The sequence below is a fragment of the Leptodactylus fuscus genome, chromosome 1 (genome assembly GCF_031893055.1).
Source record: "Leptodactylus fuscus isolate aLepFus1 chromosome 1, aLepFus1.hap2, whole genome shotgun sequence".
NCBI lineage: Eukaryota > Metazoa > Chordata > Amphibia > Anura > Leptodactylidae > Leptodactylus > Leptodactylus fuscus.
In genome coordinates, this window is record NC_134265.1 from 151,900,272 (window position 1) to 151,920,588 (window position 20,317).

At 43.4% G+C, this 20,317-nt stretch overlaps 1 protein-coding gene across 1 annotated transcript in view; it reads right to left on the reverse strand.

The window, feature by feature from the left end:
- The window catches only part of LOC142209971 (transmembrane channel-like protein 1), a 70,264-nt gene that overhangs the window by 16,540 nt on the left and 33,407 nt on the right, over window positions 1-20,317 (reverse strand). The window contains exons 8-16 of the mRNA XM_075279008.1: window positions 19,918-20,016; window positions 19,606-19,748; window positions 18,078-18,222; window positions 12,446-12,640; window positions 10,631-10,810; window positions 10,376-10,528; window positions 9,508-9,636; window positions 7,089-7,156; window positions 5,890-6,129 (exon numbers count right to left, since the gene is read on the reverse strand). Of these exons, the coding sequence (XP_075135109.1) occupies window positions 5,890-6,129; window positions 7,089-7,156; window positions 9,508-9,636; window positions 10,376-10,528; window positions 10,631-10,810; window positions 12,446-12,640; window positions 18,078-18,222; window positions 19,606-19,748; window positions 19,918-20,016 (1,352 nt within the window). The remainder of the gene's footprint in view (window positions 1-5,889; window positions 6,130-7,088; window positions 7,157-9,507; window positions 9,637-10,375; window positions 10,529-10,630; window positions 10,811-12,445; window positions 12,641-18,077; window positions 18,223-19,605; window positions 19,749-19,917; window positions 20,017-20,317) is intronic.

Consider the following 20,317-nt stretch of genomic DNA (forward strand, 5'->3'; position numbering starts at 1 on the left):
GCTAATTTGGGGTATGTTTTTAAAAATCATTGCACCACTACATTGAACATGTGGGCCAGGCATGGAACGTGTTGGAGGCTGGCAAGCTCCAGAGCCCTCCAACAAGCTAAAAAACCTGGCCCCAGGGGCAGCGGGGATAAACAAATTGCCATCTCATCCAGGATGGCATCCCTGACCTCAGAGGCAGTGTGCTGTCCGTCTCCCAAGCTGATGAGCTTCAGCCCAGCCTGCTGACGTCTCCCCACACCAGTGTTGCAGCGTTTTCAGCTCGTAGCTGGGGTAAATCTAACAGCGGAGGAGGAGGAGGGTGGTGTTTCAGCCCTCCTCCCAGGAATGTTTTGTGGGGAAACAAGTCAGGAAAATTCTTGAAACGGGAGAGTTTTGCATCTTTGCCCTTGCTGCCTATGGACATCCCTTTGCCTCTAGCCACCATTTTCCCTGCTTTGCTTGCCTCCAAATCCACACTGCTTTTGCCCCTAGACATCACCCCAGTCCATGCCTTAGCTTGTACCCCCAGTTTTTCCTGCTTAGCTTGCCTCCACATCCACACTGCTTTTGCCCCTAGACATCACCCCAGTCCATGCCTTAGCTTGTACCCCCAGTTTTTCCTGCTTAGCTTGCCTCCACATCCACACTGCTTTTGCCCCTAGACATCACCCCAGTCCATGCCTTAGCTTGTACCCCCAGTTTTTCCTGCTTAGCTTGCCTCCACATCCACACTGCTTTTGCCCCTAGACATCACCCCAGTCCATGCCTTAGCTTGTATCCCCAGTTTTTCCTGCTTAGCTTGCCTCCACATCCACACTGCTTTTGCCCCTAGACATCACCCCAGTCCATGCCTTAGCTTGTACCCCCAGTTTTTCCTGCTTAGCTTGCCTCCACATCCACACTGCTTTTGCCCCTAGACATCATCCCTATCCATGCCTCTTCCCCTAGCCATAACTCTGCCACCCCTGGAAACTCATGGTGCAGAAACTTTGGTTGCTGACTTTGAGGAACCCTTGGGTTTTGTAGATGGAACTCCATCAAAGGTCTGTGCAGCTCACACACCCTGCTCAAGATATGGTATTGTAGGGTTTCAGCGTGTGTGAATGACGGACAACAGCCTGTGTTTGGACAGATGTAGGCCTTGCTAGAGTGTTTTTAGGCTAGCAGCGACTCCTGTGCACTTGCAAAAGTGGGCGCACAAGCGCCGCATTTTCAACAGTAGCTTCGGTACATTTGGGTATGTTTTTAAAAAACTTTGCACCACTAGGTTAGACGTGGGCCAAACATGGAACGTGTTGGAGGCTGGCAAGCTCCAGAGCCGCTACCAGGTTCCAGCCATTATCACAGGCGTAAAAATGCCAGGCCCCAGGTGTAGCAGGGAAAAAAAAATGCCATCTCAGCCAGGATGGCATCCCTGACCTCGGAGGCACTGTGCTGTCTGTCCCCCAAGCTGATGAGCTTCAGCACCGCCTGCTGACGTCTCCCCACACCAGTGTTTTAGCGTTTGCCGCTAGTAGCTGTGGTGGAGGTTGCAGCGTCGTAGGGTTTCAGTCTACTCCTGCCATGAATTTTGGCCTGGGAGAGGAGATAGGCCACCCCAGTTTGCACCCGGGGAACAGACTCCACCACATTCACCCTGCCTGTCATTAAAGATAAGCACTGCAGCATCCCTGACCACAGGCGCTTGTCCAAGTGTCGGTGGTCAAGTGGACCTTGCAGCAAAGCGCGGAACTAAGGGCCCACCTGATGTTGAGTGACACGTGCTGGTGCAAGGCGGGGACGCCACACCGGGAGAAGTTGAGACGGCTAGGGACGGCATAGTGAGGTGCCACAGTTGCCATCAGGTCCGGGAAGGCGGGAGTTTCAACAAGCCGGAACGCCAACCTCTCCTGGGCCAGCAGTTTAGCGATGTTGGCGTTCTAGGCTTGCGTGGGTGGGTGGTTAGCGGTGTATTTCTGCCGGCGCTCCAATGTCTGAGAGATGGTGGGTTGTTGTAAAGAAGCGCCTGATGGTGCCTTTGATGGTGCAGGAGAAGGAGATAAGACAGAAACAGGGGAGGATGAGGGAGAAGTCAACAAAGTGGCGGAGGCAGATGAAGTGATGTCCTGGCTCGTCCTCTGGAGTGCATCGCCAGCACTGTGAGCAGAGGCAGTGGCATGAACGGCGGGCGACGTTTGTCCTGCCGTTGCTGCCTGCCACTGATTCCATTGCTTGGATTCCAAATGACGGTGCATTGAAGTGGTGGACAGGTTGCTCTTCTCAGGGCCCCTACTCGATTTCGAGAGGCAAATTGTGTAGACGACACTATATCTGTCCTCGGCGCATTCCTTGAAAAAACTCTACACCTTCAAGAAACGTGCCCTCGATGGGGGAGTTTTTCTGGGCTGGGTACAAAAGGGAACATCTTCGGACATTCCGGGTCTGGCCTGGCTTCGGCAAAGCAGCTGACCTCTGCCTCTGGACATGTCTCTGCCTCTAGCTACCCTTTTTGGTGCTGCACCTGCCTCAACATCCACACTACTTTCCCAGCTTGACATCTGCCTTGTCCAGGTGGGGTCGGTGTCCTCGTCGTCCACCACCTCCTCTTCCAACTCCTGTCTCGCCTCCTCCTCCTGCACAATGCGCATGTCAACTGGCTGCCCTGACAGCAACTGCGTCTCATCGTCGTCGATGAGGGTGGGTTGCTGGTCATCCGCCACCAAATCGACCGGAGATGGAATGGAGGAGACTCTAGTGTTTGAGCATCTGGACACAGATACTCGTCTGTTAGGTCCGTGGAATCGCGAAATGGAGGGGCAGGTTGCGGTACAGTCAAAGGAAGGGAGAACAGCTCTGGGGAGCAGGGACAGTTGGGGTTATTGTTCTGAGAAGATTGGGAATTTTGGGTGGAAGGAGGACAAGACTGTTGGGTAAGAGGAGGTAGAGGCTGACTGGCTGGTGGACAATGTGCTTTAAGCGTTATCCGACAGCCATTGCAAGACCTGTTCCTGGTTCTCGGGCCTACTAATCTTTGTACCATTCAGCCTAGTTAATGTGGAACTTTTGTGCAAAGCGCAGAACTTAGGGCCCGCCTGATGTTAAGGGACACACGCTGGTACAAGGCTCAACTCACCCTAAGTGCCAAAAACACTGCTGGTGCAAGGCTCTACTCATGCCAAGGGCCTCAATCTCTGCTGGTAGCTCAGCTTAAGGTCATGTAACTTTGTTTGGAAGGGCTCATGTTAAGGGCTAGAAAAGTGAATTTTGGAAGGTCTTACCACATCACACACACACACACACACACACACACACACACACACACACACACACTCAAAATGACAGTTAAGGGTGAGGGCTTTTGGAATTCCCATTGCCTATTCCATTTGTGGTTGTCATGGGGAACATGATTTAAAGGGGTGGTTGTTACTGTTTGTTGAGCTTAAATTGGGGTTTGTGTCCATCCATTTGGGGAGTAAAGAAGGTTTCCAGGTATTTTCCCACTTTGATAGAGGTTTTTTTGAATGTGGAAAGTGTGTAGTTGTTAGGCAGTGATGTTGGGGTAATAGAGGGTCTTTGGTGTGTTAGATGCCCCCAGACATGCTTCCCCTGCTGTCCCAGTGTCATTCCAGAGGTGTTGGCATCATTTCCTGGGGTGTCATAGTGGACTTGGTGACCCTCCAGACACGGATTTGGGTTTCCCCCTTAACGAGTATCTGTTCCCCATAGACTATAATGGGGTTCGAAACCCGTTCGAACACACGAACATTGAGCGGCTGTTCGAATCGAATTTCGAACCTCGAACATTTTAGTGTTCGCTCATCTCTACTTGTAATCAGTGGCATAACTAGGAATGGCGGGGCCCCGTGGCGAACTTTTGACATGGGCCCCCCCTCCCCGATCGACGCCGACGACCTCGACCGACCCCCTCCTCCGCATTTCTGCGCATTCTATTATGCCCCATAGTGGCCCCTGCACACAGTATTATCCCCCATAGTGGCCCCTGCACACAGTATTATGTCTCTTAGTGGCCCCTGCACACAGTATTATGTCCCTTAGTGGCCCCTGCACAAGTATTATGTCCCTTAGTGGCCCCTGCACACAGTATTATCCCCCATAGTGGCCCCTGCACACAGTATTATCCCCCATAGTGGCCCCTGCACACAGTATTATGTCCCTTAGTGGCCCCTGCACACAGTATAATCCCCCATAGTGGCCCCTGCACACAGTATTATGTCCCTTAATGGCCCCTGCACACAGTATTATGTCCCTTAATGGCCCCTGCACACAGTATTATGTCCCTTAGTGGCCCCTGCACACAGTATTATCCCCCATAGTGGCCCCTGCACACAGTATAATCCCCCATAGTTGCCCCTGCACACAGTATTATGTCCCTTAATGGCTCCTGCACACAGTATTATGTCCCTTAGTGGCCCCTGCACACAGTATTATGTCCCTTAGTGGCCCCTTAAAACAGTATTATCCCCCATAGTGGCCCCTGCACACAGTATTATGCCCCATAGTGGCCCCTGCACACAGTATTATCCCCCATAGTGTCCCCTATACACAGTATTATATCCCACTGTGGACACCCATAAACAATTATTATACTCTGGGGTCTTTTCAGACCCCAGAGTATAATAATCGGAGACCCAGAGGAATAAAAACATAAAAAACTACTGTTACTTACCTGTCCCCCGGCTCCTACGTGGTCTTCTGTGCTGCTGTCCTTGTTCAATTACGTCGGCCGTCACATGACCCGGGACGCAGGCTGGGTTCATGTGAAGTCAGAGACGTCAGGAAGGAGGCCTGGCAGGATCGTGGAGAGGTAAGTAACATGATTTTTATGTTTCTTACCTCTCCCGGTCCGCCAATCATTATACTCAGGGGTCCGAAAAGACCCCCGAGTATAATGATAGCAGCGGTAGTAGCTGTCACCGGGCCCCTAATGTCCCGGGCCCTGTGGCAGCTGCCTCCGCTGCTATGGCATTAGTTACGCCACTGCTTGTAATGTTTTGATACCGTTTAAAATATTATCAGACCTTCCCCCAAGTAGTCTGATGGTTTGATCTCTGATTGCTTGATCTCTTTTTATTCCATTTTTCTAAGAGACAAAGTGTTGAAAAAGCAACCACTTGATTTTTTTTCTCGCTATGACATTCACTGTATGGGATAAATATTTTTATATTTTATTAGTTCAGGTATTTTTGATTACAGGGAGCACTATAATATTTATGTTTATTTTTATTTGTGATCTAGGGAAAGGAGGTGATTAGAACTTTTATATTGTGTTAGTTTTTTATACTTTTAAAACAGTTTTTTTTTTTTTTACTTCAATTTTCACATCACTTAGGGACCTTGAACCCCAGGGGGTCTAACCACTAATACTATATACTACAATACTAATGTACGGCAGTGTATAGTAAAATTCATTGTTGCATGTAATAGAACCATACTAATGTCAAGCCTGGGAGTTTTCAAAAGGCTCTTGGCTATCATCGCAATGGCGCACTTTAGATGACGTGATTAAGTTTAACCAAAGCATCTAAAGTGTTAACAGCTGTGATCAGTGTTAGCACCGATCATCATCAGCGAGTGCCAGCTGTATTAAACATCCACCATGTATGGACAAGGCTCAGCTCTGAAGCCCTCTCCATACATCCCGTTACACCTAATCACATACATGTACATGATTTTGTGTGAAGGGGTTAAAAGTCTATTCTCACTTTTATCCCACAAGATGAAAGGAAAATGTTTAATCTATGAGAGTCTGACTGCTGAGGTTTAGGAGAACAGAGGCCCAGAACTATCCCTATATGTGACATGTAAATGTCACACTAGTGTCAAGGTCAAGGATTTGGCAGGTAAGAAGCATTGTGTTGTATATCACACAGTAAGATGAGAAGTTATTATGAAGCTGATTACCTAAACGGTCCACAGTCAAAAGATGGTGGGATGGAAACAATAGTATAGATGACTGGCAACATAGCCAAGAAAAGTATGAAGAGCAGCATGGCCATGTAGAAATTGTTGGATCTGGAGGCTTTAAACACTCTTGCATGTGGAACATTGCAACACATCACTGCCCAGCACTGTAAGTACATGGATGTATGAAGACGGAATACGTTAATGGCCGGAAGACATGGTGCATAAAATGATCCCATCCTAAAAGAAAAAAAGTCATATATAAAAGTAATATATAGTAAACACCTGGCAGATGACAAATAACAGGTTAATAGAGCACTATGGATAAATATGATGTACATACTGTATATGCAAGGAGTATCCCTGCCATGTATAGCAAATACAGGGAACTAATATGATGCAAACTCCATGTACAGTAGATGTAAGGGTGCATGCACATGATGTAACACGGCACTGATTCTTGCACGATAACTCGAGTAAGGATCAGCGCTGCAAAACGGAATCCCATTGACTTCAATGGGTTCCGTTTAGCGCGCGTAACACATTGAAATCAATGGATTAAAAAGTCTCCCATTGTTTTCAATGTGTTACGCACTCTAAATGGAACCCATTGAAGTCAATGGGATTCTGTTTTGCTGCGCTGATCCTTACACAAGTTATCGTGCCAGAATCAGTGCCACATTACATCATGTGCATGCATCCTTAGATGCCAGGTTCACACTAGCATCGGCCTTTCAGGATCACAACAATGAATAAGCAGACCACTACAACTGCGGTCACATACAGAGCTTGAAAGGACCACATTAACAATAATGAGGTCCATCAGGTGTTGGTTCTTTAAAACTGAAGCCACCAGATGAAAGAGCTGGGCTTGCAGGACTTTTCCATCCATATATTTTGGATAATGCATACTACAACTGAGTAACCAAACAGAGAGACCAATGCACGTGTGTACATAGCTTTAGTTGGATCTTTAAGTTGCAGCAGCAGTGCTGAATAATACAGTGGTTTATCTATTTACCACTTTATACAAAGCTTTGCATTTTAATAAGTTATACGGTATTATTTTAGAAACGTGCAAACAGAATGTACTTAAACTGAATTTATAAAGAGGTATGGGGAGTTCTTAAAACACTGAAACCTAAAACTTTGAGCTTTCATTGTAGTTGTCAGCAATACTTGTAAAAGCATGTACTTACCAAATCATTCCTTGGTTGAAAATCAATCCCAGCACATTACCGCTGATATCAAATTCACAGTATGAAGGCTGCGAATAATAAGAAAACACATTTATATGTAAATTATGTGTCTGTATATGTTTGCAGTGCTGCCGAAACTAAAGAGGACATCTAGGGAGGAACAAGGGGAAGGCCACAGGGATGCTAGATGATGGTATCTCCCTCAGTTTTCTGGTATTACTATATTGAAATAAAGGACATTGTACATGAAGACCATATTTATTAGTACCCATACCACTTTTCTGTACACCCAAGAGCACTGTTCACTGTTTTGCAATGTGTCAACAAACAAATGACATCACTTAGAGGATTTTTACATATTTTATTTTGTAAGCGAGTTCTTTGAGTTCTTTTTATTTATTTTTGAATGACTAATTTACCTATTGTCCTATTGTTACCTATTGCCTATTGTTGAATGACTAATTGATATGTCCAAAATGTCTTTTCTTTCATATAAATAATATGCAAGTGTCAGTAATATTGCGATCTTGGAAGCATTGAATGTCATACCAATTTCAAAATGCCTTTCTCTTAGAACTGTAGAATTTTTTTTCCATCCATGCATTAAAAGTATGTTCTATAAAAAATCTACACACCTTTAGCAGTAAACAAAACTGAACACTAGTGATGAGCGAACGGCGTTCGATCGAATTGATATTCGATCAAATATCAGGCTGTTTGAGATATTTGATTACAATCCAATACCACGAGGCAAAAGCACTAAAAATTCGTATCCCCTCCCACCTTCCCTGGCGCTTTTTTTGCACCAATAACTGCGCAGGGAAGGTGGGACAGGAACTACTACAACGGAGGCATCGAAAAAAAATCTGAAAAAGTAATTGGCTGGCTAAATCAGGTGACTTCCACTTTATACGAATGGTCAATTTCAGATTCGGTTCGTATGAGAATGTGAACTATATGACTGTGAGACAGGGATACATCTACAGGCAGGGTTAGCTAGGGATTACCTTTATTTAGGTGGGAATGTTACTCACCCAGCTCTTTGGGGCTCTATCTCGTCGGGATCCCTGTCAGCTTGCGATATGCAGGAGCTGACTTTTTCTCAGTCAACGCTGGTTCTGCCGGAGGAGGCGGAGTCTAAGATCGGTCCACAGCAGTCTCCATTGTGGTCCGATGTCAGATGTAGCAGAGCTGTCTGTGCTCTGAGCTCTGCTACACCGGAGATGTAGCAGAGCTGGCCGTGCGCTGAGCTCTGTTACACCAAAGATGTAGCAGAGCTGGCTGTGCACTGAGCTCTGCTATACCCGAGATGTAGCAGAGCTGGCCGTGCGCTGAGCTCTGCTACACCGGAGATGCAGCAGGGTTCAGCGCACACTCAGCTCTGCTGCATCTCAGATGTAGCAGGGTTCAGCGCACACTCAGCTCTGCTACATCTCGGTCTGATGTTAGACTCCGCCTCCTCACAGATGAGACTCCAGCAGAACCAGCGTTGATTGGCCGAATGCTGTACTCTGTATGGCATTCGGCCAATCAACGCTGGTCAATGCATTCCTATGGGAAAAAGTCAGCTCCCGCATATCGCAAGCTGACAGGGATCCCAAAATAATACAGGGACTTGGGCATGTTAGATGCTCCAGACATGCTTCCCCTGCTGTCCCAGTTGCATTCCAGGGTGTTGGCATCATTTCTTGGGGTGTCATAGTGGACTTGGTGACTCTCCTGAGTCGAAGAATGGGTTCCCCTGAAACTAAGCATTTTTCCCCATAGACTATAATGGGGTTCGATATTCGTTCGAATAGTCGAATATTGAGGGGCTAATCGAAACGAATATCGAATCTCAAATATTTCACTGTTCGCTCATCTCTACTGAACACCAGAGAAAATTTCATGTTATATGGATTTCCTTTAGGCTAAAGCTGGATTCATATTTGTGTTGAAGTCTCCACCAGTTTCAGTATAAACCCGGCAGGCCCCATTCTAGTCTATGGGGTCCATGGATGTACACAGGTAACAGCTTTTTAAGCAGGCAGGCTTTACATCTTTTGGGTCCTAATGCGGACCCAAAAGGTGGAGACTCAAACGATAGTGAATCTAACGTAGGAGAGCAAACAACTATAGCATATGTATACACTGATACATAAACTGCTATTTTTATTTACTCTATACATGATAATGAGCAAGAATTGGGAACTATCTGGGAACAGACAGCACAGACTATTGGTTTAATTGTTTGAAATCCTTGTAGTTTTTATGTGAGTGTGGAATCCACATGGAAAACACAGTGGGAACATAGTATCATATGTTACCGCTTTAAAAAATTATAGTTTCCTTTGAGCAACAAAAAAAATTAACATATAAAAACATCATGATATATTATGCTTGATATTCTAAGGTGTAGATAATATAAATAGTTCCATACCCATCCATACTCCAGGTCCCAGCACCAACAATAGTTAAAAAATCGTACAAAAACCGCTTGTAGGAAGTCACCAGTTAATATAGTGACATATGTTGTCATAATATCATTTACAGTAAGTCGTACAAATTCCTAGAATAAAAAATAAATTGTGAGTTTCATAATAAAGTTTATACTACATAAAATGGAGATTTGTTAGGAACTCATCCACTTTGAGATGTTGACACAGGAAAAGCTGTTACTTTGCTATTACAGTAAAACGCTGCGGTGGTTTATGCCACGTGGCGCTCCGGACTAAAAATGACACGGCCATAATAAATTTTATAGAAAAAGGGAAGGAAGGGAAAGGAAAATATACTCAGCCAACTTGTAGTGAAAATCACTCTCCCATATATCGCTTCCCACTCTGAGATCCGTGGATCTATAGACCGGCTCGGAAAAAATATGCTCCCTCGGTCCGGAGCCAAACGATAGTACATCCAACAAGAAATTGATTCCAGCCAGGTTACGTGGAAAGATGCAAAAATACTTCTTCTTTATTGTTAAAATATTTACGAAATCACAGCAGCATGAAAAACAGGAATGTGGGCGTCAGACTGACGCGTTTCGGATATGTAATCCTTTGTCAAAGTCTGACTTTGACAAAGGATTACATAATAAATTTTACACAATGTTTAAAAAAGTCACAAAATCCACAAAAATATGTGACGTTAGATGCAAAATGAGTAATAAGACAGTACCTCTATTTTATCAGATACATTATTTCCAGAATTTTACAGTCACTGTTGCTGTTACATAAGTAAATGAATAAACCAAATACCAAATAAAACCAAATAAAACCAAATAAAACCAAATATGTTTTGATACCAACCTGGCCCACCATTGTCTCCCAGCATGGTCCCCTAGGAACATCTGATGGGTCAACGATAAAAGGAAGTCCGGTTGTATTGTCTGAATTAGATCCATTGAAAAGATTAGCGTACCATAGTGTCATATTATGTTGCACAATCTTTTCTTCTTGACGCTAGGAAAATTAACAAAAATTTTACCAAAAAAACAGTTTTACAATGCCATGTAAAGAGCAATTCAATACAGCACTGAATTTATGAAATTCTATTCATTGTACCTTAAGATTAATTTCATCCATGAGAGCAATGAGGAACGTGTAGAGGTTTCCTAGAAACAGGGCAAATATGCGGCCAAGTTGCCATCTTAGAGCAATACGAGGGTGGTAGTTTTCCAATCCACTGACAACATCAAACATTGTTGGACAAAACATTCCCAACAGAGACATAACAGTGTTCACCTACCAAAAACACAAATACTTTTTTTCGTCATCATTGGGTTATATAACTGGGTAATTGGGTATGCTTACAAACATATAATTTTCATTAAACAAAAAAATATTCATTGAAAAGAAACAGTATTTAATAGCAAAAATGCATTTATCAGTGAAATAACCCTTTAATATACTACAGTTGGAAAATCCCTTGCTGAATCCATGTTGAAGCAGACATGCACAAGTGTGATTTACTAAGAAACATCAAAAAAATACTATAGAAAACATGAGAAGAACCTAACAATTCTGTAATTGAAACTTTACTGGGTCCATTCTGATATAATTTACTATACAAGGTTTAAAAAAAGGACAAATTGTTTTCCAAACTGAAAACTGACCCATATGTACTGTAAATCTATTCAGGGCCAAGCTACACCAATAGAAGAGTGTGCTGTGGATTTAATCCAAAATATTGGGGGGTGTCAAATTGTGGAGACATCCTCAGATTTACTTGCAAAATATTTAGGGTTAATCTGCCTACTGATTCATACACTCTCCACAATGTACAATGTTACTCTCCACAATGTACAATGTTCTAAGTATGGCATTAAGAGAAGTATATGGCGCCATACTCTACATCTCTAGAAAGGGCCAAGTTTGGCCATAAGGTATTACACTCTATTGGTTGGGATTCCTGGGGTCCTACAACAGTGGGATGCACTGTGGCCTGTTTTTCATGCAACCTATTGGATTATTCCAACAAGTAGCAGTCACTATTTTACTCACCTAATCTGACTCCTGTCCAGGCCCACTCCAACATTATATCAGGAAATCACATCCTGACATTTTTCAGCATCCAGACATAGCACATGGCACTTCCTTGGGTCCTGAACAGGACAGGGGATAGGTGAGTAAATATGGGCATTACCTGTTGGAATAATACATCAAGTAATGGCCTAATGTGGGGGCCAGAAAAGGAGCAATGTATTGTGTTGAAAATATAAAAGGGGGCAGTGTATTATGTCAGAGTTATAAAATGGGGTGTTATACTGTTTCGGAGACATAAAAGGGGGCGTATACCATGTGGGGGACAATGTACCATGTATGGTTCGGCAAAGTGGAAAATGTACCATATGGGGGCCAAAAAAGGGGGCTATGTACTATGTGGGGGGCCATAAATGATGACAATGTACTAGGTTTGAGAGTAATATACTGTGGGGGCCAGTAAAGATTATATTCTACTGAATGGGGCCAATTAAAGGTGGATTTTATATCCTGCAATGGGTAGCAGTTTAGAGAAAGAGGGGGCGTGGTCTAAAATTTTTGATTAGGGGGACCCCAGGCATAATTTTGCTTGGGACCCCAAATGGCTATAGGCCTCCAATTTCATGTAGAATTGAGAAAAAAATATTCCAGCACTATGGAGAAATTCTAAGGCCCCTCTACTGTCTATAGCCTCTGCATATATAAGTCTGCTGTGTGCATAACACCTCAGGGATTCTATTAATTTTAATCTCTATCACATTATTGATCTATCTTAAAAGAGTTGACTGCTACAGGGCGTGTATAGCATGTTTTTCGTGTAACAAATGTGACCAGCATCCTTTGTTGATGCTGGTCACATTGATTGTTGATTGTTGAAAATTTCACAATGATACTAACTTCATTTCGTTCCCACCAACCATAGTTTTCCAGACCTTCCAAAGCAAATTGCTGGGATCTGCGCACAACAAAATAAATGAGATAACCACTTCCGGCCAGAGTACACATAACTAGGAAGTTGGCAAGGACCCGGAGAAATCGTACTAAATGAATGTTTTCCTCTTTCCTGTTTTCTTGCTCTTCTAGGATTGATTCCTGTAGACAAAGTTACATTAAAGCAAAATATATTCTAAAATTGTAGCTGAAATAAAATTCTTACATAAAATTACAAATTACAAAAATAGAAACACAATACAATTGCATCAAAAGTAGAAGGAAATTTTAAGTATTAAACCACAAGAGGCTGGGGCCCATGTTGTGTAAACGCTGCAATTTTGTCCTTTTATAGTTCCTGCAAAGTGGATAGGATTCTGGCTAATCCTATCCCCACATTGCAGAAAATAATCCACAACAGAAATGCTGCAATTTAAGAAACACTTGAATTTTTGCCAACCATAGCCGGTCTATGGAAATGATGGCAGTTTCCGTATAGGTATAATGGAAGCAGAAGGCCCACAGAGTAAAACTCTGCATACTTTCTGTAAAAAGTGCTGCAGGAAAAACCTCAGTGTGTTTCCACCGCAGTTTTCCCCGCACTGCTTTTTGGCTGGGGCCCACTACTTGGGGCCCTAGCGTTAGTTCTAGTAGAGAAGCAAGGTGAACACACACAGGACATATATAACAATAGAAGTCCAACACTTTTCTGTTTACACTGTCAGGGTCTGGGGTTGCTAGGTGGGGTGGCATAGACACGCAAGTCCAGTTTCTTTAGTTCAAAACAAAGGTAGAGTTTATTTTCACTCAAAAAAGGTAGTGCAGCAACAAAATGAAACAATACAAGAATAAATACCTGCCTGGCTAGGCTCTAACTAAACATAGAATAGGTTACCTCACCTATAATAACAGAAATCCAAAAAAGCCGGTAGAATCATTCAGGACACAGCTCCAAAAGTATGACTTCTTTTTTTGGCTCTCCAACCAAACTCTGCTCAAAGTGTTGCTGCTGGAGCTGACTTCTTAAGCCTCTTTGACGAGGAAACTCTCAACAGCTGAGTCGCTGCCAGAACATCCCCAAAGTGTGGACTCGAGGGGCGTGGAATGACAGGTCCCACTACCAACCTACCTGCCATTCCTAAAAATCCAGCCCAGTAACCGGAACTTTGAAATAACACTCAGCAGACAGAATTATCTGCTGAGAACCAGTCTTTCTGGAGTTTTCTCATCTCAGCCACCTTAGTAGTCTGGTTGAGATGTACACCCCCTCCATTACCTGGCCGGACATCGGCTTACAACACTTATGCCAAAATTTATTGTGCACAGCATTTGTGACACATTTCTGAATAGCGTGCGCCAGAGAGAGCATATACATAGTACTGGCTCTAGTTTTGAAAAATGTGCACAAGAACGGGCATAGTGTCAAAAATGTCATTTAGGAGACGGAAAATAATGAATATAAAATGGTGTAAACTTAGATGAAGATTCAGTTGGGAAAGAATTTTGGCCCACTGGCAATGGAGACAGATTTTTCGATGCTTTGGAAAAATAAGCCAGAATTTTGTTGTGTCAGAAAGTGAATGAAATTTAGAAATATGTGAACTGAATTTCTAGTTTTGGATCGTAGAAAATTTGACAGTATTGATGAATATGCCCCATTATATTTACAGACAATACAGATTTAATCATGTAAATTTTGGGGCTAGAAGATGCTCAATTCTGTTACAAGATGTCATATTTAGATTTTAACTATATTTTGCAGAGTAGCTGGACTAGCAAATATAAAAAGGATGTGTTTCTCAGCTGCTAGGGGCGTGGATTGAAAGGCAATGTTTGGAACTAAACTGCAACAAAACTGAAGATGGCCTAAGTTTATGCTACAAGGTTGTTTTTCTATAAATCTACATATGTGACATACCTAACAGAGATATGTTGGTTACCATTGTAACGTGCTCTGTAACATAGTGGTGACAGTTGAATACGCTTGGGATAGACTCCTTTTAATAATTTTTGTGTATTTTAGTAACCACTTTTTTAGACACTTTTGAACACTCCCCAAAATTCTGGTACATTTATCATAGTAAAACTGCTTCATTATTTCTCTTCGTCTAGTATTAAATACAAGTTTAGCAAATCTGTTAGTAGATCTTTTACTATTGTATACAGTGCATTCATATCCAAGGCTGCACCTGCCATGAGGCAAGAGGAGTATCTCACCTCAGACGGCTGATTGCCCAGAAGCACTATCTGCTAGACTCCCATGCCAATGCATTAGTGAGTGTGCCTGCATGGACTCCCTTACCAATGCAGTGGCATGGGCACAGGCAGGCTCAATCACTACTGTAGCAATTCAGCCAGCCCACACTGCTTTAGTTAATAACTGAACCCACCCGAGTCCTCCCACAGCCCAGCACCTAAGTACAGAATTTTCCTCATGCTGCTCTGCATTGCTATGGAGTGGGGGGTGGAAGCTGCCTGTGTGTGTGGGAGGTGAAGTCACATCAGCATGGAGAAGGAAGGAGCTCTGAGCACCAGTCCAGAGAGAAGAGCCAATCCAGTGACTTGAGTGTAGTTAATGTAATTTTCAGAGTTTGATGGGGGGGGGGGGCAGTGTCAATGACAGTGAATGCTTTTCACTGGCACTCACCCGGTGGTTATTAGATTAACAGGAGTTCCTTTCCGTCTGCTTCACATTCAACCTGACAAGCATGACGAGTGGTGGATGGTTCTCTCATTCACTTTGCTGTGAATCATAGCACCGTCCACCACCAATCACGCATGTATTCAACCTGGATGTGGTCAGGATGAGTGCAAATAGCCGACTTAAGTCCACGGTCATCCCCATCACCTCCTAGACATAACCTATATTCTTCTAACTTTAGAGGTGAGTGTAAAGAGAGTCGATAGAGGAGGACTGTAGACTTAAAGAGGAGCAACCTCAGGGGTGGATGGGGTAACTGTAGAAGAAAAAAAAAAGGCATTCTCACCTGCAATCTCACTCTGTCAGTTCCTTATCCCTGTTCTGTTGTGTGCCAGGGCTCACAGCACCAGAAGTGATGACGCTTACATGACCACTGAGACTAAATAATGGCCTCAGTGGTCACTGGAGAGGGTCTAGTAACATCATTCATATATGTCACTAGGTCTTTACTAGCAATGCTGAGGCTACTGATTGGTCTCAGCAGTCATGTCAGCCTCAAAGCTTCTGACGCTGTGAGCCCCAAAATGAGGCAGAAAGGAAACCAGAAAACAGCTACAGGTATTACTTTGTAGTATAATGTTACATTTTTGTGACTGGCTTCATGGCTACCTAGGTTCTCTTACTTATAATTTTTATATTTGTGTGGGGGAAAGAGGAGAAGCAATTTCAGTTTTTGCCTCATGCAGCTGAAAAGATAGAAGCAGCCCTGTTCATATCAAATAGCCTGCATTTAATGCTATAAAATATATTTCCTCAAGTGAGGGAAGATGTTTTACCAGATGCAGCTTCTAAGAAAATATGCTCCACGATTGTTATATTATGAGGAATACAATTATACACTAAAAGAGACATGTCTTTATAAAAGGATGGTCTTTATGATACAACTCCTTAAAGGGGTATGCCCACGTCGCATACTCACCCGTCTTCGTTTCTGTGAAATCTTCTGTCTTCCGGCTTTGTTGCGTCATTGGTGGGCGGGGTCACATATGCAAAGCCAAAGCAAAGCTGGCCCTGCGTGCGCGCTCATAGACCAGTCTAGCCTTCACAATGCGAATACAGACCCGACAGGGTGCCGGGTCTGTATTCGCATTGTGAAGGCTAGACTGGTCTATGAGCACGTACGCAGGGCCGGCGGCATCTCGCCGCTTGGCTTTGCATATTTGACCACGGAGCGGAATAACAGCATTGCTTCTGCCGCTGCTGGCTTCATGCAGGGCAGAAGCATAGCAATGTTGCTGGCTTCACCTGTGCCGGCGTCTAACAGTTCCCAGCATCCGCCTCTCTATTACAGCGGATGCCGGGGAGTGTTAGACGCCGGCACAGGTGAAGCCAGCAACATCGCTATGCTTCTGCCCTGCATGAAGCCAGCAGCAGCAGAAGCGATGCTGTTATTCCGCTCCTCCGCCCCCCCCCCCCCCCCAGAATAGCAGCATCGCTCCTGCCGCTGCTGGCTTCATGCAGGGCAGAAGCATAGCGATGTTGCAGGCATCTGTGCTGGCGTCTAACCGTCCCCAGCACCCGCCTCTCTATTACAGCAGATGCCGGGTCTGTATTGGCGGCCCCATCCCCCCAAAGGGTAAACTACCCCCCCCTCCGGGCTCGCTCCTGTGCACTTAGCCCCTCCTCCCTCCCCCTGAGAGCAGGCTGATACATCACTTGACTCATGAGCAGGTAGGTCAGGGCTGTGGCCACAAAAAAATGAATAAAGTAAGATAGTGGACAAACAAAGCGCTTTTGCTGAAGCAGTGTATTTAGGAAAAGTCTTACATTCACATTAACAAGCATTATAGATAGGATCCTTGTGATGGGACAACCCCTTTAAGACTAAGGTCCCACATAGCGATCCACAGCAACAAAGTGCTGCATTGCAGTTCTTACCACAGAACTTTGCACAGAAAGTTTCCTGAGGTTTCCTCTGTGGACGTTCTGTTACAATTATACTTATAGGGAAACCACCAGCATTTCCGTAGGTATAACTGACATGCTGCGATTTCCAAAACCGCAACGTTTTTGGAAATCACAGTGTCTTCGCTATACTTCCATCTTTGCTAGAATCTAGTCCACTATGCTGTGACTCTAAAACGCAGTGTTTTTTTTACATGGTGTTTCCGTTGCGGGCAAAACGCAGTGTTTGCACCAGGTGGGGCCCCGACCTCAAGGGGAGTCCATCACCAGAACCCAGCATATCAACCCAGACCCGCAGATAGATTAGGATCATATAAATCAAACAGTATGTTGTAAGGGTAAGTTCACACAGGTTTTTTTGGATCGGAACCTGAGGCAGAGGCCACCACGTAGCCGCGATTGAAAGCCGGTGCACTGCACTGGCATCCAGCCGTGCACTTTGCTCAGGATTAGGCCCAATGAATGGGCCTAGTCCAGAGGAGGGTGTGTCTTCAGGCCGAATCTCGAGGCAACTCGGCCCGAAGAATGAGCAGTGAGACCTGAGCAGCTCCCATTGATTTCAATGGCAGCCGTCTTTTTGGTCAGGATTTTGAGGAGGATATGGCCTCAAAACCCTGACTAAAAAACCCGTGTGAACTTACCCTAAATATGGAAATGAGCTCTTTGAAGCCAGGAGTCTGTTGTCACTTACCGCTTTGAAAACCATAACCCATCTATCTGCAGGGCTGGCTTAATATAATGGATTCTAGAGACAGACTCCCTTTAACACTATAATATAGATACAACTTATCTTATAGCTTAAATATATTATTAATATTTTTTCCTGATCAATATATCACATATAGCTTCTGAAAGGATTAGTCAAAAACATATTCCATACCTCTAAAAATTACAAGAGAATTACATATATACTCATACATGCACTGTAAAAGCAGACTGTTTAGGTCAGATTACAATTAGTACAAAGAAGAATAGCTGGTATTATTGCCTTACTTTAAAACTCGTTGTAATAGATGCAAACTTGTTGTCAGCAGTTTCGGGGTTTCCAATTAGAAAATCCCAGCTGGTATACATTTTCCAGCTAAAGTTAAAACTGTTGTCATCTCCTCCGCCATCATCATTAGCATTTTTGGCCATTCTTGAAGAGAATTAAAAAAACATATTTAAGATTTCAAAATGTTTGGATTTTATTAAAATAAATTTTGTTTCAGAGAAAACAAAGTCCAGTGTTTCATTGTTTGAAAACATGAAATACAGTGACTTTCCCTCTTTTTCTAAACTCAATGGGGTCTACACACATTTTCTGGCATAGATGTGGTGAATCTTTCTCACGCATCTTCTTTATATTCTTCTGTCAAATGTGTGCCGCGCTGTTCATCTTGCACCCCACTTGCCATTATTATTATTATTATTATTTATTGTGTCTATGTCCTTAGACTTTGTCCCTGCTAAGCTCCTCTCTCTGTCACTATTGTATTACTGACCTCTGGCTTCCCTTTTGACCATTCTCTTGTATTTTGACTCTGTACTGCATTGCTCAACCGTTACTGGACCCTTGGCTAGCTGACCTCCCTTTGTTGTTGTTTGTCTTGTCTTCATTCTGTGTTGTCACCTATACAGGAAGGGTTTTGTCGACCAGTTGTCCTCTGCCGCCTAGAGCAGTGAGACAAGAAGGTAGGGGCATTGGTGGTTTCAGCTTAGGGCTCACTGTCTCTTGTGTCCCTTCCTCCAGGGTTTTTCAGCAGCTACTGGGGACTTGCTCCTCTAGCAATTCCCTTACACTCACCTTCAAAATAAGTAGTATCACTACGCCACCTTTATACATCTGAAATATAGAACTGGACTACTGAGCATGTATGACCACTAGCACTAGACACACAAATAAATGTATTAAAAAAGTATGAAAAATAAAATATATATTAACAAAATCAATAACAAACCACCAAACATAAACTCTCTAGAACCAATATCTTACCCAGTCCACAAATGGGAGGGTAAACCAGTTATATCTCATCATATATTGTCTATGATAGTATATAAAGGGTTTCCTTTCAACTTATAGTGTCACAACCCTACATTCCACCCCTAGTCCTATGCAGGATTTAAAAAAAAAAAAAAAAAGATGGAAACATTGGGTGCATATAGAGAGGGAATCAAATAAAAAAAGAAGCGTGGTGCTCATTCTTCAGGCCGTTTCGCCTCGCAATTCGGTCTGAAGACACCCCCACATCCGGACTAGACCCATTCATTGGGCCTAATCCAGAGCGCAGTGCGCAGCTGGATGCCGGTGCAGTCCACCGGCTTTCAGTTGCGGCTACCTGGTTTTTGGTCCAGAACCTGAGGTGGACTCCTTCTCAGGTTCCGGTCCAAAAAACCCCATCTGAACTTGCCCTTATACTTCCTATTACAAAACCCCTTTAAGCAAAAAAAAAAAAAAAAGTCAAATATAACATTTAAATCAAAGTGCATTTGATATTATAATTTTTTATATAGGATAGAAACTCAAATCCAACACACTTACGTTCTAATGACAACCATGAAGCTGTATGCAATAGTGCCAATTCCAACTAATAGGTAAGAGAGTGGTAATCTAAACTGCAGCCATCCAATGGTTCTTTGACTATTGTAGTAACCATAGAAGAGGACAGAATATTGAGCTAATCCCTATAAGAATTGATACACAATGTGAGGAATGATGCATTTCTCTATACTATAATTATGAAATATTTCCTGGAACATAATAGTAGATTTACAGAGAAGACAAAGATAAATGCATGGAACAGGTATTCTGAGAAAATATCCATTCATAAAAGCTTTTAGGAAAAACACTTACGCTAAAATCATACAGTGTGGCAAAATTCATAGCAGAAGCTTGCTCAGCTCTGGGAACAGTTTTTCTCGGAATTGAACCATATGGTTTTCCCATTAATGCCTATAAAGAGGGGACACGAAAAGCAAATGGATCAAAGCAAATTCTACAGAATTAAAGAGATGTAAAAATAGATGTGGCAGATCTCCTCATTTCCCAGACCTTTTAAAGACTGTTTAGAAAGAAGAGGCGACACTATACATCTACAATGGTAGACATGGACCTGCCCCAACTTTATAAGATCTGTTGCTGCCATCAATTTTTGAAATGGAAACTTCTAACTTTCATCTTCTGATATGTTTTATTGTGAATAAAATATGATTACATTTTACACAGCGTCCTTGTTTTTTGGAATTGTGGATGT